This window comes from Catharus ustulatus, chromosome 7, assembly GCF_009819885.2.
Source record: "Catharus ustulatus isolate bCatUst1 chromosome 7, bCatUst1.pri.v2, whole genome shotgun sequence".
Taxonomy (NCBI): domain Eukaryota; kingdom Metazoa; phylum Chordata; class Aves; order Passeriformes; family Turdidae; genus Catharus; species Catharus ustulatus.
In genome coordinates, this window is record NC_046227.1 from 27,406,169 (window position 1) to 27,433,738 (window position 27,570).

General features: G+C 45.8%; 1 protein-coding gene across 6 annotated transcripts in view; it reads right to left on the reverse strand.

Annotated features, from left to right (window-relative positions):
- The window catches only part of LOC116998895 (myosin-M heavy chain-like), a 45,365-nt gene extending 22,261 nt beyond the window's left edge, over window positions 1-23,104 (reverse strand). For 2 of the 6 annotated variants that reach the window (XM_033065057.1, XM_033065055.1), the window contains exon 1: window positions 22,820-23,104. Coding sequence is in view for 1 of the 6 variants with exons in the window: in XM_033065058.2 (XP_032920949.1) it covers window positions 22,820-22,845 (26 nt within the window). In the remaining 5 variants the exon portion in view is untranslated. Of the gene's footprint in view, window positions 1-22,349; window positions 22,433-22,819 lie in introns of those variants that run through there. The other 4 variants (XM_033065059.1, XM_033065054.1, XM_033065058.2 and 1 more) reach the window with 3 other exon arrangements.
- Window positions 23,105-27,570: the final 4,466 nt, after the last annotated feature.

Genomic DNA, 27,570 nt, shown 5'->3' on the forward strand with positions numbered 1-27,570 from the left:
GGATAAGTTGCTTATTTGCAATGTAAAGTGTCTCTCAGAACCACAGCCCCGAGCAAACAAACCCAAGAGAGGCACATTTAACCCTACTTGTGCAACAAAACCAGCCCCATCTTTTCCTGGCAGCAGTTCCCTAAGCACATACTGCAGAGGACTTGCTAAGGGAAGAAATATGTCCTTTATTGCCATTACACAATGCAGGACTTCTCTGGGGAGATGCAGAGGATGGAGAATGGAAGGATTGATTCCACAGAGACCCTGAGCTCTTTCCTTTCTCACTGAAACTGATGGTGATGGCTCACCACCCAGATCAGCACCCTGTAGATTCTGACTGTCAATAGGCAGGATACCATTAATGACTTTTTGTTGCTATGGTGATATTGATGGATATTCCGTGGTGCTGGTGGGAATCCTGTGAAAGCTAACAAAAAAAAGAAAAAGGGTCAACAAAAATGTGAGTTTGCCCACAAAAGCGCAGTTATGTGACATACTTGATGAATTTAGTGGCACTTCACACCTATTGCCTCCTCCTGCCTCCTACAAGAACAGCACAGTGTTCTCCAGAGCCAGAGAAACACTCCTGCTCGCAGCAAGGCTCTGGTGCAGAGGTGCAGTGCTGCAAGTGGATTTCATTACTAGGCATTGCTTTTGCAGCTTCACCCTGGAAATTCACTTCACATACAGAGTAAAAATCTTGGCTCCAGTGAAATCACTTGGACCTGTGCCAGTGGGCACAGAGCCAGGATTTCCCCCAGCTCTCAGGATGCCTTATCACAAGTGACAATTTCATTCAGCTGCCTCGATAGCCACTGGGAACCCCCTGCCTCTCCAGAGCTGTTTCAAGCATGGAAAAGCCTGTTGCAGTTTTTTGCTCTATTTTGCTGAGGCTTAGTGCTGTGTTCTCTTTGAAGGTGGTGTCATGGGCTCTCTCTTAGCTTCCTACTTTGCAATGTGCAGTTCAGAGTAACCTTTCACCTTTCATCCCAACTGAGTGATCACTGGAAATGACAGGCTGGGCTCCAGTTACAATGGGGTCTTTTCACTTTGCACAAGTGTTCTTGGGATTTGGGGCACAGGAGCCATCTTTCTAAAATAACACTTCTCTCTGACTTTGCTTTCTCTGGGAAAATCATTCCTAATTCAGGTTGGTGGCACATTAATGAAGAAGTGATAAAGCTCCAGTGGAACTCCCTCTTTCTCTACAGATGCTATTTATCTAAGCCCACCAAGGAGTGCACAAACTGCAAGATGCCTTGTTTAGGGGGAGATTTTAGTAAGATTTGCAAATTTTACAGTATACTTTTTGTCTTCGCAAAGACTCTTTTCTGCTTTGTTTCATGTCTAGGAGTACATACAAATTTACTAAAGAAACTTTTATCCGTAACAGTTGTACCACTCCAGGCATGTATCACTCCATCATCTGATGGGCACTCCTAATCCAGAAAGTTTTTATTCGTTTGGATCTGTCATTACAGATGAACTATATCCACAGGGAGCATTATCTATATACCATTATATATACCCTTACATCGATAGTTTTGCCAGTAAATGCCCCAGTGCCCATCAGATCCAATGGATGTCAGCTTTTCCCTCTATTTGTGTGTTCAGATCCTTTGCATCCATGTGAAATCAGGAACTGGAAACAAAATTACTCTGCCACTCTCTTTGGCATACTTTGATATCCCTAGTCTGAAAGCACTTTACATCAGGAACAGATCCCAAGAGAAAAATTCAGTTCCTTTCTCTACATTACATGTAGTTGTTCATCAAATTTACCAGGCAAGGTTCCTAAGCACATGGAGGCTGGACCAGCACTGACAGAGGGTCTCTCTTGTATAGCAACCCTTTGATCAGAGTGACAGCATCACTTATTTGCTTTTGTTTCATATTCTTCAATGATCCAGTAAGTTATTTTTCCCAGCTGATTATCAGAGGCAAAGACTGCCCTTTCAAGCTGGATTTGCACCTCTTCCCCTCCATTTCAATTAGCTGTGGAAATTACTTGGATTTTCTTTTTCTATCTCCTCTTGCCTGCCTGTCTATATGAGAGTTGATGTCTTCCCTGTAGGAAATGTTGTGACTTGCAATTAGCACATCTAAGTGCTCTGCTTGACCTACTGCTGGCCAGGGTGGAGAACACAGACCCAGCTGCAGTGTCCTGCCTTTTCCCCAGACAGGAGCAAGGGGGTGGAGGGCTGTGAGTGCTGTGGATGGAAGAAAGGAGTTACCACCACAAACAGGTAGGGACAGACAAGGACAGGAGCTGGTTTACTGCACTGGGACACAGAAGGTGATAGGAACGTAAAAGCTTCTTGAAATAGGATCTCTGCCTGTGGGGAACAGCTGTTCTGCTGTGTTTGCAGCTATTACTTCTCTGCAAACAATTCTGTGACTGCAGAGACACAACAGGCAGTGAACTGCCCAAAGCAGCTTAGGGCTGAGCAGAAATGGCATTTGGACTGGGCTGGAGCTCTGGGTTCCTCCACACGGAGGTGCATGTATAAATGTTTTTAGGCACAAATCCCAGCACACTGGGAGGAGCACACATTCCTCAAGGCAGCTTTCCAAGTGTGTTTTGCCCTAAACAGCTGGTCTCCAAAGATTTCTCAAAACACATCAGATACGTTTGAGATAGGAGAATCACTCTGGGCTGTATTGGACACTAGCTGGGCATTTATACCCAGGTGACCCCACAGGAACAGGATTTGGAGAGATCAGACTGGAGGCAGTAGAGATCCACGGGATTTCTCACCACACACAAGTCTCCCCTAGGCACATCACGTCATTGTTAACTGGAAATATTCTAAAGTAATTATTAAGAAACACATTCTAAGACTGATTAATACCAGTGCATACATGCTTGGGATGTTCCTAACCACATCTATATATTCTAACTTATCAACATTGCCATGGGACTCTTTCTTTTTGGTTTTCTGCCAGACCCTACACTACAGTGAAAGGTGATGGAAGAGGAGGCAGGACATGCCCCTTTGTTTAAAGCTGGCTGTAAGAAAACATTTTTGTTTGCTCAGATGTACTGGATACTTTGTGCAAGTTGCATCTTCATACAGTACAGGTTTGCAACTGCACACGTAACATGGTGAAGAAGAGAATAAATGCAGCAATTTTGCAGCTCTTCCTAAGAGAGTGAGGGAGAAGGACAGTGAATCAGATTCCTTCTCCATGTAGTGCTGGTGTTGAACACTGGATACATCATACAGACCCTGTGACATTAAATGTGAGGAAGACCCACCCTGGATCCAGAATGACAAGATACTCCGTGCCACTTCTTATGTCAGCAACTTGCTGCAGGGTCTGAAGCTGGCAGTTCCCAACCAGCTCTGGGGTCTCACAGCCTGAGTTAGGTATCATTACTTCCATGCCATTTTGCAAAATATTCCAAGAGCCTAATGAAGGTCACTATATTCTTGTTAACCTTTATTTTTTTCACAATTGGGAAAAAATAAGACACATATCATAGTAGCTGATGAGAGTTCTTGCATGCACATTTATTTTACCAAAGTAGTGCTAAAAACTGAACCAAGAGCATCAAGGCAGAGCTGCAGGCAATCAGCCAGGTTTTTTTTCCATAACACAGCACCCATGTGTGCAGCCTTGTGGTTGTCACAAAGTACACACAGCTACCCAAAGCTGCATAGCAAGGAGGCAAAAACCACACTGTTGATACAATTTCACATACCAATCAAAAGGGAGGAAACATAGTCCATGCAGACATCTAATCCCTCATTGGAAACAGACACTAATCCTTTGTGAACACCTTTTTTAAGGAGTACTCTGAGAAGATACAGCAATGATGCTAAAACCAGCATTGTGGTAAGAGTCTCATGTAACACAGCATCTCAGAAAAGAATTTAACCTCAACTTCATAAGTACTGTCCATCAACAATTCCTGCATGTATCTATAACACCTCAGAAAGTTTAATTACCACTTAAGAAATTGAAGACTAAATGAGCTATGTGACATTTCCCACACCAGACCCGTAGGTCAGCATTATTTAAGACAACTGGGAGCTTGAAAAGCTAAACATTAGGGTTGGCAGATGAACAGATGGATGGATTGCTGCCAACATAATCCATCTTCCCACTTGCCTCTATGGGACTGGGTGACATTCAAAGCTAACTACTTCCCTAGGCAAAGAGAAATGCATGTGATGCAATGAGCAGGCTTTAAAAAGGACTCATCAGCTGGCAGGAGCAGTGGCAAAATGCTTTATGGCTGCTGTTTAATGTGCAGGTGATGCTCCAAAAAAAGGCATCAGGCTGTGACAGAAGAGGGGACTGTAGTGACCACAGTCACTTAGCTGTAAGTGGATTAGCCGTAAGACAACCCCTGAACAAGTTGTAAAAATCTGTCAGGATGCTGTCATTTTTTCTTTGTGCATAAGATGTCTAAACATAATTAACCTTTTAATCAGAGCAGATAAAATTGCAGTATTATCATCAAAGGGGATGCCTTATCTACAGCTTCATGAATAATTTCTATCTCTGCTCAACTTCAATTTTTTTTTTTTTTTGCTCGAGGCTCTATGAGTAAATTCCCCAAACACTGAAAAATAAAAAAGAGTAAAGTAGGAGATGGTTTAACACAGTCAGTTACTATGCAGATATCAGCTTATCTGATGCCAGATGGGACCCAGTCCAAAACTTTCAGATCCACCTGTTGCCTGAGCACAGGGGAAGTTCCTGCTCCCTGACTTAGGCAGGCACAAGAGCTGTGACACACTGTGATAATAAGAGTCATATCACCCTCCCTGACAGAGGACACCAAAGCCCACAAACTCCCACATATCCAGGACTTTCTGGTTTTCTGCAAGGATTTAAAAAATAAAATAAAACAATCTCCTACATTTACTAGCTATTCTGTCAGGCTGTTCTGTCAGCTACTAGACTACAACATAACTTTTCTAAATTCATGTACAGGACCCCAAAGAATAAAGGCAGCTGTCTTGGACTGGTCTACAGTATAACCCAGACAGACTGTATGTTGTGGGGGTTATTTTACAATGGCTGAAGTCTTCAAGATTTTCTACATCTGCTGACAAACCTTAGTACTGTTGACAAAGTCAGCCAGCACAAGTAAGTGCAGGAAAAATCCCCAATCGAGATCTGAACCTGGGACTCCAGATAATGAAGCTTTCTGACTAACACAGTGGCACATCTGCTTCACTGAACTTGCCTGTGTAATCTGAACCAAAAACCCCACTCATTCCCATTTACTATTGCCCATATGCCACCTCTAAATATACTTGCATATTAGCATTTATGCAACTTCAGTACAAAATCCATATGGCTTCTTTCAGCAAGCAGCAACAAGGAAAAGTTGCAAACTGAGTCTAGAGATGGAGCTTCTAAAGATTTCTTTCTAAGGACCATGCAACATTTGCTGCAGATAGACAGTGGTGGAAGAGTTGTTACAGCCTGCTCCAGATGGACCACATTTTCTTTCCTGCATGAAGCTAAGATGGATTTCTTTTCTATGAAATGTCTCCTAGTGATCCCTCTGGAACAGAATTTGGGTAGCAGAGCAGATCCAAGCTTAGGCTAAGGACATTGTACAGATACCTCTAATTACCTTGCCCAGCCTCATCTGGGACCTTCACCCTTGCTCCTGCCACCCACTGGCCTGGGAGCTGGATTTAAGCCCTTGCCCTGGCCTTTACTTGGCTTATGCTGTGTGCTTGTTCTGACCTGCTTGCCTGTATTTCTTGGGTGCCATCAGAGCTGTGTTGGATCTACAAGTTTCTCTGAGGCCTGTTGGATGAAAAAATATCCAATTATGGGACCCACTCTCCCCTTCCTGTTCAGGTGCAGTAGGACTGTACCTCTTTTCCAAGGTTCCCATCTCAACCTGCCCTGTTTTGCTTCTCCCTCACCTTGGTGTCCATCCTTACTTGCTTCCAGACAAGGAGTTCTCCAAGCCCTTGAAACTGGTGAGTATTATCCACAGTTAAACAGAAGAAACAAATATTCCCATAAAATGAGTGAGTAGAAAATCAAGAGTTTTTGAAGCTCCCCTACAGTGACCACTGTTGGGTGACCTTCCAGGATACAGGAGCAAAGCAACTCAAGCCTGTCACACTTGGCCTTCTGACTAGCAAAGAGAGCCTCTGAATGTTAACAATTTGCTGTAACAGATAAAGGGTAAATAGAGGTTGGCTGTCGCTGCCTGAATAACAGGAATAAAATGTGGCAGCCAATGAACTTCTTCTACCTCAACCATCAAGATTCTAAGACCATTAAGCTTTCCCATGCACTGAAAGAAAAAGGTTCCATGTTTCTAAGAGACTGCAGTCAGAGAAGTCACTCAGGGGCCTTGTGCTGCTGTTGCTCTTAGATGATGGGTTCTTAACTCCACAAATTGTTGTATCCCTTGTGGACACATGCTGTGTTAGATTTAATCTTGACAGATAGCAAGGAATTGATCACAGAAATAAAACATAACTGGTTGCTTAGTTACCAATGATCACTACACAGTTACATTTGCTGTGTGCAAATAGAGCCCAGTGCAAACCAATTACCCCTCATTACAACACTAAAATGTCAGCTTCAGAGAGCTGAAAACAACTGAGCCGGGTAATAAAGGGAAATTTGAGTAGAAAAATACAAATTATGATTGGAAAATTCCCCTCCCCCCAAATGTTCAAATAGCCACAATCCTGCAGTTGAGGAAAGTAAATATATTGGTTTGAAAAAAAAATAGGATTCTTGTTTATTGAGAAGGTGAGAACAAGCATGTTAGGTGCGTATACACTGGGAAAGTAGAAAGTAGTAAATAAAAATGACAAACTAAGAGTTGCACAAAATTGATTTGGGGGGGAAAAAGACACAGGGAGAATTAAAGAGCTTCAGGATTAGTGATGGCATAAAGGAGCTGAAATCCTTTGGGTCTAAAAAACAGCATTGTATAACTCCAAAAATGAAGTGGGGGGTGTGATGATTAGGGGGACTGGCTTAGGCACAGGAAACAGCTCTGTCTGTGTGAGGCAGACTTGAAGAGCCAGCAGGTGCAATGGTTGCAGGATCTCAAACATTCCCCCCACTTCTTGAAATACAGATATATGGCTATTGCCATTTAATACACTGTGAGGAGCCACCCCTTACTTTTTACAATTAGGTGTCATTCTTTTATGGTCCATTCCCAAAGAGCAAATCAATAAATCTCTCATAACTGTGACCTTCCTTTAGCAAGGTCTGTCTTTCATCTATCAATCAAACCGAGCTTTGGTGCCAGCTCTGTAGATAAACTGCTGTGCTTGGATGCCTTACCAGCAGCACATTCATGAGAGGATGCACCACAGGGATGCTGCAGGTTAGATACTCATGGACTAATCCATGCACTGAATTTATCACCAAGACTGTAAACAATTCAATCTTAGCATTGCTTGCGTCCAGCCTCTCTCCTCCTCAGTAGTTCATCTTCCCACTCCTAAAATACATGATTATAAAAGCACCTATGGAGATATCTGACTTCCTTGCATGTGCTGTAAAGTGCAGCTATCTGATTGTGTCCTCATGACAATGAATACTTTGAACTGTATTCAAAGTTCTCTGAATACAGGAAGAGTCAGAGCTGGATGCAGTCACAGTAGAAATGGGTTTGGGCTGAACCCTCTGCTTCTTTCCAGTAAAACTGCATGTCTTGTGTACAGGAGGGATAAGGACCCTAAGTGCTAAATCCTCTGCAAGACCCGGGCTGGAAGAATACCCTACTTTGAGTGATCTGCAGTTTACAAAGGAGAAGACAAAGACCCATTTCTTCCTTTATCACCTCTTTATGCAGTACAGCACCATGTAATAGAAATAAATTCTACACGGGATGAAGAGCACATTTTTGCCTTTGACTCCATTATGAAATTGGTTCCCATGTGGCCAGGAAAGAATCAAAAAGCAGAATGGCCAATTTTGAGGTTAATAATGAACAGAGAGAAGTGCGTTCCTGTCTATTCAAGAGATGTACAGAAAGTGCTACAAGCTCTTCAGTGTCAGGAAGCATTTTCTGTTGTTGCATTTGAGCAGAAGCTCAGGGAATGACACTACAACAGTCACCAGCTCAGCTCAGTGCTGGCTGTGGGAACTATTGTGAAGAAGTTTATCAGCAGCCTGGATCAAATGTCTGCAGTGTAGGAGAGATGCTGCTTGTGTTTACATTAATAGCTGTGTATGCATTCATAGCTGTGTGGGGAAATGTGTGCATGTGTTACATTGATGGCTGATGCACACAGGTGCTTCCTAAACAGGATTGGTTCATAAACATCACAGTGTGCCTGCTCTGGAGAAATATTAGAGACATAGGAGCAATTCCATGAGAGTGAGTCTGTGTGAAAGATGAGAAGTGCCTCACAGCTGCTGTGGTATCCAGGCCATCTGCCTGAAGGGCTACACTCTGCTCTGGGGGTCAGCATGTAGCAGCTGAGTCTCTCTCTGCAGATGCAAAGCCATCTTTCCTGTGCAAACTCAGAGCTTTGTGAACTCCTGAGAGATTGGGGGAGTTCTGCTGTCTCTTCTGCTCATTGTAGACCTCCCCCAAGTTAGCACTGTCAGCTGCTAATCCCTTGGTTATTACCAAGGCCCTCAGGTATGTAAACCTGGACCAAATGAAAAAGGCCCCAAGAAATAATGGGCTTACCTCATCATATCCCAGCTGGCAGCACTGCTGAGAACATGGTAGAAAACTTGATTTATTAAAATTGATGAAGGAACTGGCTAGTCTTGAATAATTCATTACATATCAGCTGCTGTTGAGGTAATAGGAGCTCAGCAAGATCCTCTTTAGCACTGTACAGTGCCTAAAATCTTTAAATAAGATGAAGTCAAAGATTGGCTAGTTAAAGATTGAAGGGCTTTCTCCATGTGAAGTGAGAGGCTCTGGTTCCTGGTGCTGAGGTCATCCAGCTGCGAAAATCACCCACGTCTCTCAAATGGAAGCCAGCCTGCTAATGTCACTGATATTTGCCAGGGCATGAAACATTCTTCCTCAGCCATCAACTTCTGCAGAATATAATGGCTCAATTTTTCACAATTCTTACTGGAATCAGGTTTAGTTTTCAGTATTCAGCACAAGCTAGGGATGTCTGAGGGTGTTGGCTTGCTTTTCTGATCATTATGCTTGAAAATAAATCAGCCTGCTACACTAAGAAGTATTTGAGTACACGGATCTTGCGGCACAATCTCTGCTGCTGCTCAAGGCTTTTGTCAGCACCAGCAGAATGAAATTGCTCACAGCCTGGGCAGTAGCTGGTTGGATTTGGGAAGCATGTCAGAAGCCCTGGAACAGAATTCTGCTAACTTAATGTGGTCCCACTTGATGAACCAAGAGCTCTTTTTCAACTCCACTGATGTAAATGGTAAAACCTTTGATAAACATGTAAAGCAGCAGCAAAATAAGGGACTGTTATAAGATGGCTGATACTCCTCTTCCTGTATGTCCTCCCGCAGAGGTCAGAGGAATTGTAGTTAATAAACAAAGAGGAAAAAACAATTAATGTAATGAACATACTCCTACAGGAGCTTCCCAGCTGCTGGTATGGGGTCTCCACTATCCACAGTTATAGATCCTCCCTGAAGTCCATTGCTTTCTCTTTTTCCAGGTGGTGAAATTTTACTTCCAGATGCCATTCTTGCTCTAGCCAGAGCAGATGATTTTAGCCAGGCCTCAAGTGACTGAAGTATGTTGATAAAAGTATTCTGATGTACCACTGACACCACGAGACATTTGACATAGCACCAGAAGACTGCTGGTTTCCTCTCCTCTCCAAAAATACTGCTGCATCAATCACTTGTGAAAGTGTTTAAAAAATTAAAGCCAACTCGCTCTTGCCTTGAATTGGAGGCAGCACTTTCTCTTCCTGCTGTCTGTTAATTGCCTTTCTGCAGGAGGTCATAGGACATTGATTTACACTCTTTTGTGGACATAGGTTAAGATCAACTGGAGATGCCACAAGCTGAAGCTGTGACTTCTCACCCTGAAGTGTGTGAATGAAGCAAATACTGAAACTCTCACAGCTGCAGAGTGGGAAATGCTGTGAACAAACTGTAACTTGGTAACAGATGAGACTGATGTCTGGTCCCTGATCTCCCCAGACATGAACTCTAATTCCTGTGTTTCAGCTCTATTACCTGTAAGAGGCCAAAATAAAACTACTTTCCAGCATCTGCAAGAACTCTTCTGGCAGTCTGTGAGAGCCAAGGAAAGTCAGGAAAGGTTTCCTAAAACTGAAGAGTAATTACTTGAAATTAATTTAATTCTGAGACCTGTGCTCAAGTGTAAGAGCTCCAAGCCACTGCCTGAGCACAAACTGGCATGGCCAAGGCCATGTGCCCTGAGGGACACTGTGCCTTCCCCTCTGAAGTGGCAAGGAAATGCAGGTATGTGGGCAAGGACAGGACTATGGTTTCAGACCAGCCCATGACCCATACATGTCTCTCTTTACCCACCACCAGCTAACTCTGTGTGCAGTTCCATCTTTGCAGCTGCTTTTGATCTTTCATCATTGTTTCCTTCTACTTTTCCTTCTTTCTCACTTTTTTTTTAAACAGTCATTGGTTCTCTTGTGGAAAAGGGCAGCTGACTAGTGATGATGCACAATTGCCTCAGGAACTGGTGCAGGAGGCATGGTGTCCCTCTGACCTGCCAGACAACAGCAGTTGCCATGTGGCTTCCTTTGCTTTGCTCCTGTAGGAGACCAGCTGGTATTTATAGCATTTTCTCTAACCAAGGCATCATCCCCGAGGTACACTCAGGTAAGAGTACTTCAGGGAATTCCCACTGGGAGGTGAGAGTAAAGGATTTTATTATTTAAAAAACCCCAAGCCAACAACAAAAAACACAAAATCCCAAATCCTGGAGGAAATGCCCTTTTCTTTCAAGTGATTCTGTGAGGTAGGGACTGTAAGAGTAGTAGGGAAACAAGAGTTTTACCAATTCCAGTACAAACCCATTTTTTTCAAGAAGATATTAAAAGTCCATTTCAATGCAAACCCTTTTGGGGAAGGGTGGAAGCTGAAGCCTGTTCAAACATGCATCTGGTTTTAGCTGGGATAGAGTTCATTTCCCAGCCTAAATAGAGAAAAAAAGTTAGAGAAGGGCACAAAGCAACCTACTTCTTATTCCAGGCAGAAAGGAAGGCAAATGGTATAAATCAAGAGTAGGGAAATTTAGATGGTTTTTTGTTTGTTTGTTGTTTTGGGGGGTTTTTAACCTAAGAGATATAAAATAGATGAAATTGAGCTGGCTAGAATTTTGGGGACACTGGAGTGGCTGGGATCACAGAAGAGTTTGTAAATTGCCTGAAGAGACACATTTGTTTCTCTAGGGTACAAGTGAGGGAGCAAAAGGGCCTTTCTCCCAGTTCTGTCCTCAGTGGTGGTGTGCTGAAGGCACACTCTGCCACTGCTGGCCCAGCTAAGTCTGAAACCTGGCTTTGTCTATACAGCAAAAAGAAAAGGAAATATTAAACGCTTTTTAATTTTCTCTAAGGATATGGTGGAACTAAGCCAAAAAATGTGTATTTGTACTGCTCTGCCTAAGGCAGCATAAGCACCTTCTCTGGTGAATCACTAAGCCCCAAAGCTTTTGCTCCTCCTAAATGAATGCCAAGTATCCCAGGGAAGTGCTGCCAGGTGCAAGGACACAGTGACACAGCTGCGCTAATGCATGATGAGTGTCCACAGCTGAGGGTCTGCAGGATTCTGCCCCAAACTTCCTAGGATGATGAGGTTTGGGATCTAATCATCTGACTTTTCACTGTGCCCCAATTCAACTCAGTTCTTCTGCTTAATGCTATTTTCTGATCTTCTATAAAGCATTTTCCAAGTATTTTGCCCAGTATCTTCTGTGAAGCTGATGAGAGAAGTTCCTCACTGTACCAGAGCCCACATAAGCAGAATGTTGGCCAGCAGGTGCACAGGATATCTTTGGAGATAAGTAAAATACAGGATTGTTGCCACCCCACTTCTATGGACAAATTACACATGGAAAAGTTTGGAAATGCATCTTCTGCAAGATGGAGATAAAGGGTGTAAGTGCAAACCCACTCAGATAAATTTGAGGCTTCCTTTGCAGCTACAACAGCCATGTTGACATACACCAGGTTCAGACCAGACTCAACAGTTTTAATGTTAATTGGTTGGCTGCTTTAATTAGCTATAGGCTTCCAAGTCCTGAAGTCAGCTGAGTAACACAACCAACTGATAGTTACCTCTTCACTGCTTTATCTTGCTGCAGGGTCAGTGCACATGTTCCTGTGCATTAGAGTTGTCAACAGAACTGCTGGATTATTTTGCAAGAGAAGCAGGTAACATTTCACATCTGAAGGGACTGTTCAGACTTTAATTTCAGGTAAAGCTGCTCTGGCCTAGGTTCAGTTTCTGCTCCAAGGAATGGCTCCAAGGCACTGATAACCATCATCAGCAACCAGACAATAATCACTGTTGGGCAACTTATTGGCAGTGCAATGACTGCATTTGGACACCCAATGGTCTCTGATTGGTGATGTGACACTCATGCCAAGCAGTCAGTGTCCCTCTAGACTTGCTGAGGGGCAGAGGTCTCATGCTTTAAGGACACAGAGTTAGAATAACACAAAGTAGTGTTTTGGGCATGGCTGAGGATAAGGAAGCTTTCTAAGATGAGCCTTGGAACACCAGGCTTCCTGCTGCAGTCTGTGCCAATGGGCTGGCATGTGGAGGGATGCAGGACTGCTGAGTCCAGCTTCTGTCTTTCTTCTTTCAATCTCTCCTATCCAAGATGTAGGATAGGAACACCACAGGGAACAGAAGACACCCCTACTTCTTCCAAGCACTGCACTGCCTTGTGAGCTGACTCAATTAGGTGGAGCACCAGGTCTGCAGCCAGGCCCAGAAAATCCCCAGCAGTGGGGAGCAGCAGGTTGTGTGGTGCAGAGATAGCAGGTGGTTCCTGTCTGGGACTGGTTGTGCACTTGCAGCAATGCACTGGCACACCCAGCCTGGCTCCACCGAGCCAGGGGTGTCACTGAGCCTGTGGAGCAAATTCCTGCTAATGAGACTGCAGATCATCTTGTAGTCATCCCTGTTACAAGCAGCAACACAGTCTCAGCCTCCTAATCTCAATCTCTGTTAGGGTTTTGTATTAAGAGAACATAGCCTCAGTTCCTCATCCCCATTATAACTTCAGTGAGGTAAGACTAGAGAAAAATATTCCATTAAATACTCTGCATCAAGGAGTGGGGGTCTTTTTACAAATGAAGTGGAGGAGGATCCCTCAGTAGGGTGTAGTCCCACACAAGCAGCTTTGCTGTCAGGTTCCCTCAATGGAAGGAAAGCTATGAGGATAAGCGTCTTCCTGCTGCTCCACACCCCCACAACTACCTTGTGGCCATCAGCCATGCTCAGCAGGGATGTGGGCATGGGTACAGGAGGGTGGCCACTGCCAAAGGCTTCCTGGACAGCTGGGTGCTTGAAGGACCACTGCTGGAAGACACCTCTGACTGCAGCTCTCCTCTCCTTGCAGGACAGTTCCCATCGGTGAGGAGCATCCCTGTGGGCACCAAATGACCACTAATCTGTGCTCACAGCCAGTACATCAAACAGAAGTAGTACCATAGGTTTACCCTCATTTACATGGATGTAAACAATCAGCTAGGAAGCAAGCAAGGATACCTGATTTTGGCTACTGCCAGCATCAGGAGGACAGAGCTACCAGGAGAAGCTACAGTGAAATCAGTCCACCCCTCTTCAAGCCATTTACTGCAACACGAGGCAGGATGAATCAATAATATGTATCGAGCCGGGAAAGTTAATCTGCATCCAGAGCATCATAACAAATTAAAAGGAAATAAAATCAGTACAATTCCACTGGCTCTCATTACTATCACAGTGGAGAGTAATTAAAATCTATGGGGTGAATTCAACACTGTAGGAACTCTCCTGAAGCCAAAGGCACTGTATAAAGGCATTGTTTTTTCCAAATGCTATGTACTTCCAAAAGCAACAGGAATGGCAAAATGGGAAGAGAGGACAGGACAGGGTAAGAGCAGAACCTCTTTAGAAGCCAGGCATTCTGCTGCTAGCTCTTCCTCATGTGAAGTCATGCTGCATGCCTGCTGCTTTGGTGCTTGATATGCTGACTTTCAAAAGCTCCAGCCATTTGTATATGGGGCTCCCACTCAAGGACTTCCCAAGCCAATACAAAACTGCCATTCATCAGCTCTGGCTGTCACCTCATCCTGCCTGTTCCCAGCTCCCCTGCATTATCCTGCTGCCTTTGTGTGTGTGCACTCCTCTCTCCTCCCCACTCCCAGGCACAGCCACCCCTGTTACACGCTCTCTTAGGTGCTAAAGAAATACCTTTTCCACTGAGCATCTTCTGCTATCCTATTGCCTGGTAAGACTCTCAACTATCTTTCTGTGCTTTCCTATAAACTCCTTATCCTTTGCTGAAGGAAGACTATCACCTAGCCCAAGGTCACAGCCACTTGGACTCCCATTACAGCTCTGCTCCAGTCCTGCGTTAATTATGAGCTGGAGCTGTGCTATAAGGCAGAAATTCAAGTTGAAGCAACTTTCACTGCCCAAACTTTGATACCTTGATCCTGTGTAAGGCCCTACTGCCTGTGTTGACTCAGCTGAGCACCTGATTCCCACTGAGTGGAAGGAGCTGTGTGAAGCACAGGCACATTCCTCATGACTGCACACAGCATTGTGTCCAACTATCCAGCACTGCAGCATGAGGCAGAGGTGCAGACACCACACCAGCACCCAGAAAGGCAACTTATGGTGACAGCCAGGGGCATGAGGCTGCAAATGCAAGGTTTGGTTCACAGGGCCTAGGAGATGAAAACTGCCATTAAAAGAGAGGCATTGGATGGAACAAATCAATCTATGCTGTGTAGCACCATAAATTGATGGTGCTACACCCCATCAATGGTGTGTAGCAAAAGATTTAATCTCAGCATGCTTGTCCAGCTTTCACCTTTATGAACCTCTTATCTCCTGTCACCCCACCCTGTGCATGGCTTCTACCTGTGGAAGCTATGCCAATGTCAGCAGGATGATGCAGCCCCTAAATACCATGTGTGGCAAACACCAGTCTGCACATGCACAGTGCTGCTGAGGGCTCTTCCACATGGACATGTTTACCATATGATAATTATGGTAACCTGCAGAGATAATCCAAAGCGGATTGTTAATGCTGTTTTACAAATTAGTGTACTATGGTCCTGCAGGTGGAATTGATGCCTTAAGTTTTAGCTTTCACATTTTCCAGACTCTGTACTGCATTAGTATATAATTCTGAACTTCGTATAAAGTATTAGCAAGTTCTCTTCACAGTTTGGTTATACAAAATAATCCTTTTCCAGCCCAAGAACCAAGGACAACGTTGCAACTTCAGGCCCAGAAAGTGCAAACAGCAGCAAATTCAGGAGAGCAATCTGGGAGGATGGGACTTCATAACTTGAAGCTGTAACTGGACAATTAACCCCAATATGTAAATGGACCAACACCTATAAAAGGATGAAAACTCATGACCTGGAGTCTATCTGGGGTGGAGCCATAGCCGGGCTCTTGTACTGCCCAAGGTGTATCCTTTGAAGGCCTTTTAATAAATACCTGTTTTATTCCTTTAACATTATCTAGCCTCTGTTCCAGGTAGCCTCTCAAGGCATCAGAACCATGGACTAAGAGTTGTATCTTGTTCACTGTCTGGAAAAGTGGAGGTCTAACTCGACCTGGCCTTACCTCAGTATGCCTTTCAGAAGTTTAACCACTTTATTAACACATACCCACATCTGTAACCATATTCAAATTCACCAGTGAACAGCACAAAAGCCTCATTCTTGTAAATCTTCAGCACCTTAAAAGCCATATTATCACAGAATGTTCTTCAACATTTCACCAAAAAGAGCTGCTTGCATCTTTCAAAACAATCCAGCAAGGAAAGCAAATGGAAATCTGCCTCTTAATAATTACCTATCTAGCGGCCAACCTCCCTCATTTTTCTGATTTCCATCTGAAAATAGTAGACCTTCTCTCCAGATATATAACTCTCATCTGCCTTTCCTATTACAACTTTGAGTCGATTTGTATGACATTTATATATTCTTCAGAGGGATTGCTCTTTAAGGTAGCGTTAGCTTGAGGTATAACTGGAGTTTTGATCGGAATATTACTTCACTCAAAAGGGACTGTGTTCTGACAGTCTTTAAGGAGGTGAGATACTGGTAGGAGAATGGCTTCTAGGCAAAGAGGAAATAAAGTTTCTGACTCTCATCCCTCTGGGCAGGCCAGGAGGAGTAGGGATCTTTTTCCTATGGAGGTCAAAAGCCATCCTACACGAAAAAAATCTAAGGTATGCACTAATGCATGCTGCATTGTTGTAAGCATGAACAGGATTGCTGGTGTGGTTGTGGGTTATGCTAGTGCCTGCAGTTCTTTCTGGCTGGGTTAGCTCTATTTTATGGATTTACTTCATGCTATTTCTCTAATGAAGAAAAGCCTGAGGAGTGTGCTAAGAGCCAGAATAGTGTTGCAAAGTTATTGCATGTGACCAGAAATATCACAGCACGGTGCAGACAAGCAGTGACTGATTCTCTCGGGCACATGGCTCTGTGGTACCCAGGTAAGAACAGAACCCAGAATAAAGGGCAGAAGATCCTCACTGAGAGACAGGACTGCCTGTTGAGTTAGTAGACCTCGTTCTCAGAGCCAGGAATGAGACATCAACTCTTCCTGTACGTGTTGGAAGGTGTTCCAAAACTCCAGTGGCAGATCAAACAAGCAAGCTATGCACCTTAATCTTAAAAAGCTGATCAGCTCAGAGGCTGCTTATCAGTACAAAGGAGTCAATGGCCAACCCATTCCTCTTTCAAAAACAGATTTTCATTCTTTTTTTCTCCTGTGACTTTGGCTGATGCTTGTTTTCAGTGATACTGAGCTTTTAGGGAAGCTAAAGTACTGTGTTGTGAGGTCTCAACACATGTATGAGGAGCACATATGGCTTCTGCAATCATAAAGCGCCAATTTCCAAAGCTGTATCTTACCCTTAAATAGGAGAAGTGCCACACTGGGGCTTACTGACAGGTTATCTTATGTTGTGGAAACCTGAGCCCTGATTGTCCACAGAGAACAGAGCTGTTGCAACAGCTGTGGTAAAAAATGGGGCACATCAGTGCAAAACAGTTAAGTACCGCAAACCAGGACTCCTGAGGGAGTGCTCTCATCTGCTTGTAACTGAGAGGTCTCAGTTCAGGCCTGAGGGGTTTTTTTTCAGGTTAAACTACCACAGCACAGATTAGCAGTGAAATTCTATTGATCCTTTATGAGAAACAGTTACCTCCCTGGTTCTTACAAGGCACTTTCTTGGAAAGGGTCTCTCAAGACACCTCTTCTTGGAAGGGGTTGCTTCTGTCTACTCCCAGAAACAGGCTGAAGGATCAGCCACACCACCACAAATGACAGCAGTATTTCAGCACAGAGCTGATTGATGTCTCCAGGCACTGATAGCCTGCTGGCCAAGGGGGCTCAGCTTCAGTCCAGTACCAGCCATGGCCAAGTGCTAATTCTGCTACAGCCAAACTCTGACCCACTGCTCTGTCTCTAGACCTCTCTGCAAGGTGTGTTTACTGAGAAAGATGCTCGAGATGTAAAGATCCTTAAGATATGCAAGGACTTGAATAGAGGGAATGGTAGGCAAGTTGTCCTTTCAACAAGCGAGGAGGCCAGTAAATAAATCTGACACAAAAGCTCCAACAGGTTGTGACACTAGAAACTAATGTGTATCAGTTCTGTGCTAGGTCTGAATGGAGCTGTCTCTGCTCAGTGTCTGAGGGCCTTTAATTTTCTTTTTCCTTGGGGAAGAACCTTGCATGAAAAGTTCAGCTGTGTGTACTCTGAGTTTTGTGAATCACTTGATTGTGGTCAAAGCCACTGTCATCTTTCAGTTGCTAACTGGTTTCCTAAACTTGCCTACAAAAACAGTAGGATTGCTGTGTGGTAAACAAATTACTTCTGACAGGAGACTGCCAGCACTGCTCCCAGACGCCAGGGAAGCCACAAGATGGGCTGCACAGTGTCTGACTGGAGCAGCTCTAGCACTGCATCCACAGCTAGTGCAGTGTCAGGCTGCTTCTGCGAGCACTGACAAAGAACCGAGCCTGCAAACTCCCACTACCATCTGCTGAGGCTTCACATCCCAAAGGAAAAATGGATTTCTGCTTACACGTATCTTTAAGCATTTCAACAGCAGAGAAGGCAAGGGCGTAGACACTCTCTCTAGCTAAAACCACAAAGCCATTCCTTTTCTTTATAAGAAAAAATTTACTGCTGCTCCTTGACTTCCCACCTAGGACAGCATTTCTTTCAAAAGCTTTAGAACCTTTAGTCTCTTTCTGGAGAGAAATCCTTAGGACAGGTACCACTGAGTCCCCAGATAAGTTATTTCTAGAATGTGAAGATACTGTTCAAACACAGGTTCCAAAAGGTTTGCAAAGGGCCCTGAGCTGTTCCAGGCCCTGAGATGTCACATGGCAAAGTGAATATCAGCAGACAGTGGAGATTTTTTTTTATCCTTGTGCTTCACCTTGAAGCAGCTGTTAGCAAAGCCAGAAAACTCCTCTGCCCCTTAGCGTATTTAATACAGCCTTGGCAAGGGGACTGCAGTCTGTCATCTCATGAATATGGGAATTGCCTAATTCTCTAGCTATTCTTATTACCTCAGCCTGAGGATCCCAGCTTTCCATAACTAATTCCTGAAATCACAGACTTTCCACTGTCCTTTCTGTCCTTGAGCAGCAAATCGCTCCTCCTCATGTGCCTGCTGTGGTGCCACTGGTTTTCCCAGGGCCCTTCCCTAGCAGGGACAGCACTGTGGACAAAGTTACTGATGCCCTCATTCCCACACAGTTCCTGGAGATACTCACCCTTTGTTGCTGTAACTTACAGGAGGATGTCTGGAAAATAACAAATGCTGCACAGCCCTGTGCAGTGGCTCGGGCTGGCTGAACAGCTCTGAAGCCCGGGCAGTGGGCTGGCAGCTGTAATGCAATCTATCCCTGGCAGCAGAGATCTCTCACCCTGTTCCTACAGAGCTCCCTGACTCTCTCCACATCCCACCTCGTCTGTGACTCCCATGAAGAATCAGGATTTGTGGTGCCTTCCACCTGTCACTTCATTTTGCCCTCATTGTCACATACATTCTCACCTTACTTCTCTGTGCCCATGTACCCGTTTTCTACCTCTTTGTTATTTTTCCTTATCTCACTGATCCTGCCAGACCTGTCCATCCTCCCAAGACTCAGAGCTAAAGCTGTTCCTGTGCTGGAAGGTGATAATGGCTGCCAGGAACCAGCTGTGAGGGCCGCTGCAAACTGACAAACAGATGGAAGCTGAGACTGGGCTAATTATGAAGCAGTGACTGCAAAACTTGCTGGCCAGAGTGCCCAGTTTATTCCCAGAGACAAATAGGCGCATCCTTTGGATGCTGGCAGGTGACATGGGAGCAGGAAGCTCATCAAGCTGCAGACAGCTTTGCAATCCTGGCTATGGAGTGCTGCATGTGACACCTCCTCATCTCACTAACACTCACAACTGCTGCTGCCAAGCTGCTCTGGACAAGGAGAATGTGCTCACTGCAGTGGCAGCTGAGGAAATCTCCAGGCTGGTTCCAAGGGCTACACTCCTGCAGGGCACAGCCAGGTTAGATCTTTTGTCATAAGCCAAGAAGCAGCGACACCAGCACAGACTATATTGCAACAGGATCCTGGCAAGGTGGAAAAAACCCGTTAAGATCTTCCTGTTTCTTTTGTGATACAGGATTTTTTTTTTCCCAAGAGCTTGCCAAAAGACTAACTGCATCAATGGAAAGCAAAAACTGGGTTGTCCTCTAGTAGCTCATTTCTTAGTTCCAAACTGGCCAAATGAAAAGTTGCAGAAGAAATCACCTTCAAAGTCCATAGTTTTGTAATCAGAACCTCCCTTTCAATTAGTCACGTTATAGGGCAGTAAACACAATAATTCCATCAATACTATGGAACAGTCATGTTGCATCTGTATTAACATAAATGTGAGCTGATGTGCCATAGAGCTAATCTGATATGACAGTAATTGGCTGATGCCCAGCCATGGAGGCCCTGGAGCTATGCTTGCTGCCTCTCCTCCAAAAGAACCGTCCTCTGAAACACTGGAAAGGAAACCAGCTGTGATGCTGTATCTTGCCTGCCATCAATCAGCAATGTTTCTTGCACCTGCAGCACTGAGGTGTTTGAGGCTGGGGGGTAGTTGTTCGGTTGGGGGAGCTGTATTTGAAGTGCAACTTGATCTCCTATAAACTTAAATATTAAGAAACCAGGATTTCCAGACTATCTTGTTAGACTAAATCAGACTCAGCAAGCATGCAATGGATAATGAACTCAGAAAATCCATAAAAGCATTCCTTTCCCTTTCCTCTGTGACTACTGGGAGCTGTGCATCACCACCTAGTCTGCAGTAGGCTTTTCTTACACAGATGAAGCTTAAGGAGCTTAAAACTTTATAAATGCTTTGGGGCTACCGTTGTTATCTTGTGCAGTGCTCTACAGACAGAGGCAAGCCTTAAATCTGAGACTGCAGCTGGGGTTCTCTGGTTAAAGGCCTTAAAGGAGATCAATAAGCAATGTCTAAGGATGTGAACCAGATCTCAAACACAGTCCATCTCCTGTCTGGGCCATGAAAGCAAGAGGACAGACTCAAAAACCAGGCTAGGATAAGGAGTCTATGCAGCTGCAGTTACAATAGGAATCACTTATTTTGCTTTTAGAAATATACCCTTCAAAGAGCCTTAGTGAGGAGAGACCATGCCTCTTTTTGAGGGAGGCTACCAAAGAAACCACCGCAGACACCCAGGCTTTCTGTATCTGGCTCATCAGCTCTGTGCATGCTTTGCTGTCTGGATGCTGCCTTGCCTAATGCATCCTTGTTCACGATAGAGCTCGTGGGTTCTACCTCAGTACAAACCAAATAAGAGAGACTTGCTGTATTCATAAACCACTATTCTCAAAAGTGTGGCACTAAAGGCACATCACTTTTGGTAATATGCAATAGTAGTATCTCAAAATCCCAGAATGTACATGGCTGTCAGTGCCCAAAACATCTCATGGAGCACCCAGTGAAATTAGGAAAAAAATTTTTTCAAGTAAGGTGGGGAAGAGCACCTTGAATAGAGGATTTGGAATCTGTACTTAGGTTCTGAATTTTACTTAAATCTTTCTAGGTCTCTTATCTGCTCCTTCATCCGTAAAATGGGATCAATAAAACCTCCCCAGATTTGCAGCAGTGCTCCCAGTCTTAATTGATATCTGTGAAGCATTTTTAGAGCCACGAGTGAAAGAAACCATTATCAAGCCCTCAGGCCTTCCTATAATACCAACAACCAAGCAGAGTTGTTTATAATGCTTTTCAGTGCAACAATGACTAGGAAATGAGGAAAGGCTAAAGTATAGATGCACCCAGCACTGCTTTGCTGCAGTGTCAATGTAAATGGCAGGAGCACATTTTAGACATTTTCCTCCAGGCAATTCTGTTTTCAATAATGCAGTAAAACTTGTGCCTCTATGGATTCAAACAGATGCCCTTGCTAACACGTCAGGTATCAAAACCCATTATGAATTTGGGAGAATGCATCTTGGAGTTGAAATCACATGGAATTTAATTAAGAAATGACTCACTGGGACCTCGCAGATTTAAAGAGCCAGGTGCTGCCCAGCCACCCCCTTCCCAACGATTGAACTCAGCCTAGTACCGTACCAGCACACGACATCCCACCTTGCACAGGACAAAAAGCCCCCAGGCATCTCCAAGGCTCTATCCCGCCGCCTGCAAAGCTCTCTGTCCCTGCGGGTGCAGTTTCAGGAGCCGGGAGCGGCGGCCGGGCTCGCCCGGAGCGTGGCACGGGCGGAGCGCTCCGGCCCGCGCTGCGCCAGCGGAGCGAGTGCGGGGTGCGGGCACATGCGGGACCCGGCAGCGAGCAGGTGTCAGCCGGGGAAGGGCTCGGGAAGCGGTGTGCCCTCCCGGTCTCCGCGCTGGGCGCCGAGCTGCCTGTAGCACCCGAGGGGCCCCGCTGGACCCGGGGAACGAGACCCAGCACCCAGAAAAATCAGAAAGCGCTCCACGAGCGGTCCCGCAGCCTCCCCACCGCGCAGCCATTTGCCTTTGTTGAAGCCCCGCGTCCGCAAAGTGCGGCGGGGCCGCGGCCGGGCTGAGGATGAGGAAGGAGCTCGCTCCCCGGTCGCTCTCCCCTCACACAGCAGGGCGGTGAGGACACGAACTGCGGGACTGGCCGCAGAGAGGGACCCGCCCGCCCGCCTCCCGTACCTGCCTACCTGCGGAGCCCGCCCGGGACGAGTCGCCCGCCGCCTTTGTTGTGCATGCCCGCCCCGGCAGCGCCGAGCCGCGGGTCGGCTCCAGCCCGGCCCCTCGGCGCCCGCCGCTCGCAGGCCTGGCTTAGCCCGTCGCCACGGCAACGGCGGGCGCGGCTCGGGCGAGGTACCGGCCTCAGGGCCCCGCCCCGGGCGGGCTGAGGGGACAGAGCGGGCGGCGCTGAGGGGACAGAGCGGGGGGTCCCCGGTCCCCGAGGGCCCCGCCCCGGGCGGGCTGAGGGGACAGAGCGGGGCGGCCCCGCGGGGCCGGGAGCGGGCGGTGCTGAGGAGACAGGGCAGGGGGTCCGCGCAGCCTCGGCTTTAGGGCGCTCGTCTCTCGGCGCCCGCCCTTCTCCCCGGCCCTGCGCCCTTCCTTCCCCAGAGTGCCGGGCAGTTCCGAGCGGGGCTCAGATTAGCCCTCGGCTTCCTCTTACGGTGCTTGGGATCCCTCATTTTCCATATCCGGTAGCGTTTCTTTAGACTGGCCACCTCGGGACTCCCTGTCTCCGGTCACAGATCGCACGTTCTTTTGTCCTACAGCAAGCCCGGCTCTGGTGACTCTCCTGACTATCTTCCTGCATCAGCCTCCACAGGCTCTTACACGTGACGGACAGTCTCTCTGGAAAGAGGGGAGCTGCTGGAAGAATAAAGCCAAGGCGGTGGTAACGCCTCCGTATATCCCTGTTCCTGGGCGTAGGGACGAATTGAATCCTGCATTTACAACTATTTTAATTGACCATTCATTTTATGGATAACCATGAGAGCTTGAACCTTTTCCCTTTCAGTCAGTAAGGACTTGGCAAATTAATAGTTATGTTGATTGTTACTCGGATTAAGTGCTGCAATTCACTGGCTCTATAATGTAATGCTAGATTGAGCTGGATCTTGTTACTGAATTTACACGTGTGTGCGTGTGTTCATCTTGTTCAGAACAGGCAGGTTCTGGACTGGTGAGACATGTTTAAAGAGCAGTCCCTGACCAGAACTGCTCACATTCATGAGTTTTGCTAAGTGATCCAGCCTAAGTAAAGGCCTTGTTTCTGTTTGAGGACATTAATTAGAGAAGAACTAAATTCTGTAGAGAAAAGTTGATTGTGGAGACAAATAAGTAGCAGAGCAACCCTGAACTCTTTCTGTGTGTTCATCACCTGATTATACAAATTTTTTTTCCTGGCATCTGTCAAACTCCTATTTAACCTTAGTAGAAAGGGATTTCAGTGGCTCTGGGCTCACAGCATCTTAAATTATAAATAAAACATATAAAACCTCTTCAGTAAGTCTCATGTGTCAGAGGAAGAGACAGAATGTGTTCAAGGTTACAGAGATGTTCTCTGACACAACAGTGAAAAATTGCCAGAGCTGTGGTATCCTGTCCTTGGTTTTCATCTGGAAGATTTTGCCATTTGGTCCCAAGAAGGCACCTGGGGTAAACCTAACCCTGCCTTCAGGGAGAGCAGAGGAGAAGGGACAGGAGGCAGCTGTCCTTTAGTTCCCCTTGGTCAATCTGGGCCCATATATTGCTCATGTCAGTAAACAATCTGATTCTTAAAGGGTTTCTCACTGGACACAAGGATGCTTGGGGAATGACCTGGTGTTATTGTGCTGTAAAGAAGAATGATAAAGAGAACTTGGAGACCTATTGTGATGGTCTTTGCAGCTCCCACTGCAATGAGCTGCCTCCCTTTCTGATGTGTACTAATTTATAAATAGACCAAATTCCGCTACTTGGAGAAAGCTTTTGTCTCTCCTTGTTCTCGATATATGTGATACTCTGCAGTGGAGGGCACATGTTTGTACCAGATTCTGCTCCCATGGAAATGGGCAGTAGAAGACTCAGAGGCGAGGGGTGAAATAGCATCAGGGTTATCTCTTGTCCTTAGCTCAGAGCTCCTGTTACAGCCAGTCTGAAAGGCCAGGAGATGCCCTTGGATTTAGCAGCAGAGTCTCGAGTGTATGCCTCTGTCTCTGCTGGAGATGAACATCCTGTTGTTTGCAGAGTCCAGTTACAGCTAAAGCTAAAAAAAAGTATGTGTCTGCATAAACAGGAATTTTCCTCAATTGCAGGAGCCAGCAGAGGACACTACTTTGTCTCTGTCTCTGAAAGGGCTGAGTAATGTTTTGTTTGTTTGTTCTGTTCTTTTTGCTGCCTTCTTCCAGCTCTATGACTTTGGTGGCGCCTTTGGCAGAAGAACAGTTGCCATTGCTTCCATTTTATCCATATCCACCAGAGGATTTTGTTTTCCAGATTGTTTGCTGCAGCTGAAGCCATAGCAATAATACTCCTGTATAGCTCTACTTAAGGGAGGGGAGAAACAAAACCACATGACAAATTGGTCCAATTTATCACAGCAACAGAAACCTGCAATTCAGCTCAAATCGCCCCCACAGGCCAGCTTAGACAGCATCAATATTTAATGACCTGAGCACTACTGCCTTCAGAGCTTGGGCTCCACCTCTGCCCCTTGCCTTGTCACAGGAATGTCACCCCACCAGTGTGGAGAGCACCCCCAGAATTCCTCTGAGTGAGCAGGGTCTGTCTTCAGCCTGCCAAGTCAAGCCTGCTTGCTACCCAAAGGGGCACAATCCAGACCTGCTGGGTATGACCAAACTGCCCCTTTTTCCTGTCTGGCTTGACCACCCATGCTGTAGGTTTATGCCCAAATAACAGCTCCAGGCTTTCTGGGCATGCCTGTGGTCTGTGGCAAATTGGAAAGCAGGAGTAGGACTGGACCAGCATAGCTCATGGCCTCTCCTACAGTCTTTTTTTGGTAATTATATAACCCAGACAGGACTTGGGAGCAAGCTGGAGGTGACTTCTGTTCAGCTGTCTATATCTGCTCCCATTATTAAGGTAGGAGTGTTTTATTCCAGAAGGAGCTGCAGTGAAATAAAATGCCAGCAATGTGTCCTGTACATGGTGCAGGAAGACTTGAAAAGAGCATGAGTCAAACTATGCCAAATCCCTCCCACTGTGAGCCAAGAAGAGCATCAGAGGAGTTTGGGAATCTCTTTTACTGGGCCCAAGCTCTGAATTGGCCACAGCAATTGGCATCCAAGAACATCTCCCAGCTCCAGCCCAGCATGTGGCCTCTTTCTAGCTTGCTCTGCCTGGGACAGAAACAAGAACAAGTGATGGTATACAGCTATAGATGGTCATAGGCATGTTCCCTCATGGCTCTCTTGCCTCAGTTTCCCTGGTCTGTACAATGGATGTGATTGCAATCTCCTGGTCACAAGCAGAAAGTAAAACAAAGTATTTCTATCACAGCTGTGGTGGGGCAGAGGAATTTGTGCTGCTGGACCAGCAACTTGAATTCCTCCAGCAAAATAGCATCTTCTGCTAGGTTCTCTGTTCACTTTAGCAAATTGCATATTCGAGAGAGGGAGTTCATTATCCACTCCACTGGCAGCAAGTGGCAGAGGCCATTACAATAAGTGGCATTTTGGGAAGATGGCTCTCTAATTCACTTGATATTTAACACTGGCCATGGGGGCAAGCTCTTTATGCAAGATACATTCAGCAGAGCCCTTTTGTGACCTTCTCCCTGCACTAAGGAGTTGTTAGAATAAGGATTATTAGGAATAAACCTAAGAGCAGAGGTTTCTGCATCAAAATAGTTTGGGCCAGAGGCTGCACGGCTGAGGGGATGATGACATGCACAGAGGACTCAGGTATATAGGAGGGAAAAGCTGGCTTGCTGCAGTTCATCCAGAGATGTGTTCAGTGCCAGAGCTTGGCTGCTGAGTGATAGCTTCTCTTCCCTGGAGCACTTGGTGACTGCCCCCAGACCTCTGCTTTTGTAGCTGTAGGGCACCTGTCTTGTTATGGGCATGGCTCAAAACTAACACAGCAGAGCTGTGCAGAATAATATGTAACTCAAGAGACACCTGCAATTGCCCTAGCAAATACTTAATGGATTGTTCCATCAGTTAACTGTCCAAGAAAGGATTTGTGAGCCAATTCAGTGCATTCCAAATCACAACTCTGTGAAAAAAAGTTAACATAGAGCACAGCTCTTCCTCCTGGCAGCCATCCAGTTATTAATTTCCATGTATCAGCTGCATCTGAATGGGCTTGGTCTTCCGCCCACTGTTTCTATTTATTTGTTTTCCATTCATCTCCACTAAAATTAAAACCCAAAGCCTTCCAGAGAGAATGGAAAACAAACATGCTGAACCAATACTGCTGCCCACATAGAACCAGCAGAAACCACTGCACTTTTTCCTCCTTTGCAGTGAGGCAAGATCTAACTTTGAAGATTCTGGCCTTTCACCTGAAAAATAGCACAGGGAGCTATGGCATTAGCACAGTCTCAAATTTCAATTCCAGACACATCAGTAGGCAGCACCCTTCAGCTCTTGGCTGTAGGTACTCCAGGTCACAGTGACTGCAGAAACTCTGTGCTGGAGATCTTTCTGGATGAAGTAACTTCTGCTTGTTTTAAGAAGACAGAGCTGATGGTCTAGATGGTCACACTGGCTGAGAGTTTATGGGTCAGGATTAAAGGGAGGGCAGGGACTGGTGACATTATAGTAGAGGTTTGCTTCAGACTGCCCAAACCAGAAGACTGCGCTCATAATATCCTGTACATACAGATAGGAACAGCCTCACATTCACAAGTCCTGATCCTCACACAGGACTTCACCCACCCCAATACCTGTTAGAGGGTCAACACAGAGGGGACAGGCAACCCAGGAGGTTCCCAGAATACACTGCTGATTACTTCCTTCTTCAAGACATAGAGGAACCAACAAGGAGAGGTCTAGCGATGCTGGACATTATCCTCATTAACAAGGCAGGGCTGGTTGGGAATGCGAAGCCCAAGGGCAGCCTTGGCTGCAGTAACCATGGAATGGTGGAGTTCAGGGGTGCTGAGGAAGCTGCACAGCAAGCTCACTACTCTGGAGGTCAGGAGAGCAGATTGGCTTCTTCAGGGATCTGCTTGGTGGAGTACCCTGGGATAAAGCCCTGGAGGGCCCAAAAAACCTGGTTAATATTCAAGAATCACCTTCTCTAAGCTCGGGAGAAATGCATTCTAACAAAAAGGAAGTCAGGCTAAACACCAAGAATCCTTCCTGGATCAGAAAAGAGCTCCTGGACAAACTCAAACAAAAGGAAACCTTCAGAGGGTGGAAGCAGGGACAGGTAGTCTGGGAGGAATACAGAGAAAGCACCCAGCCTTCC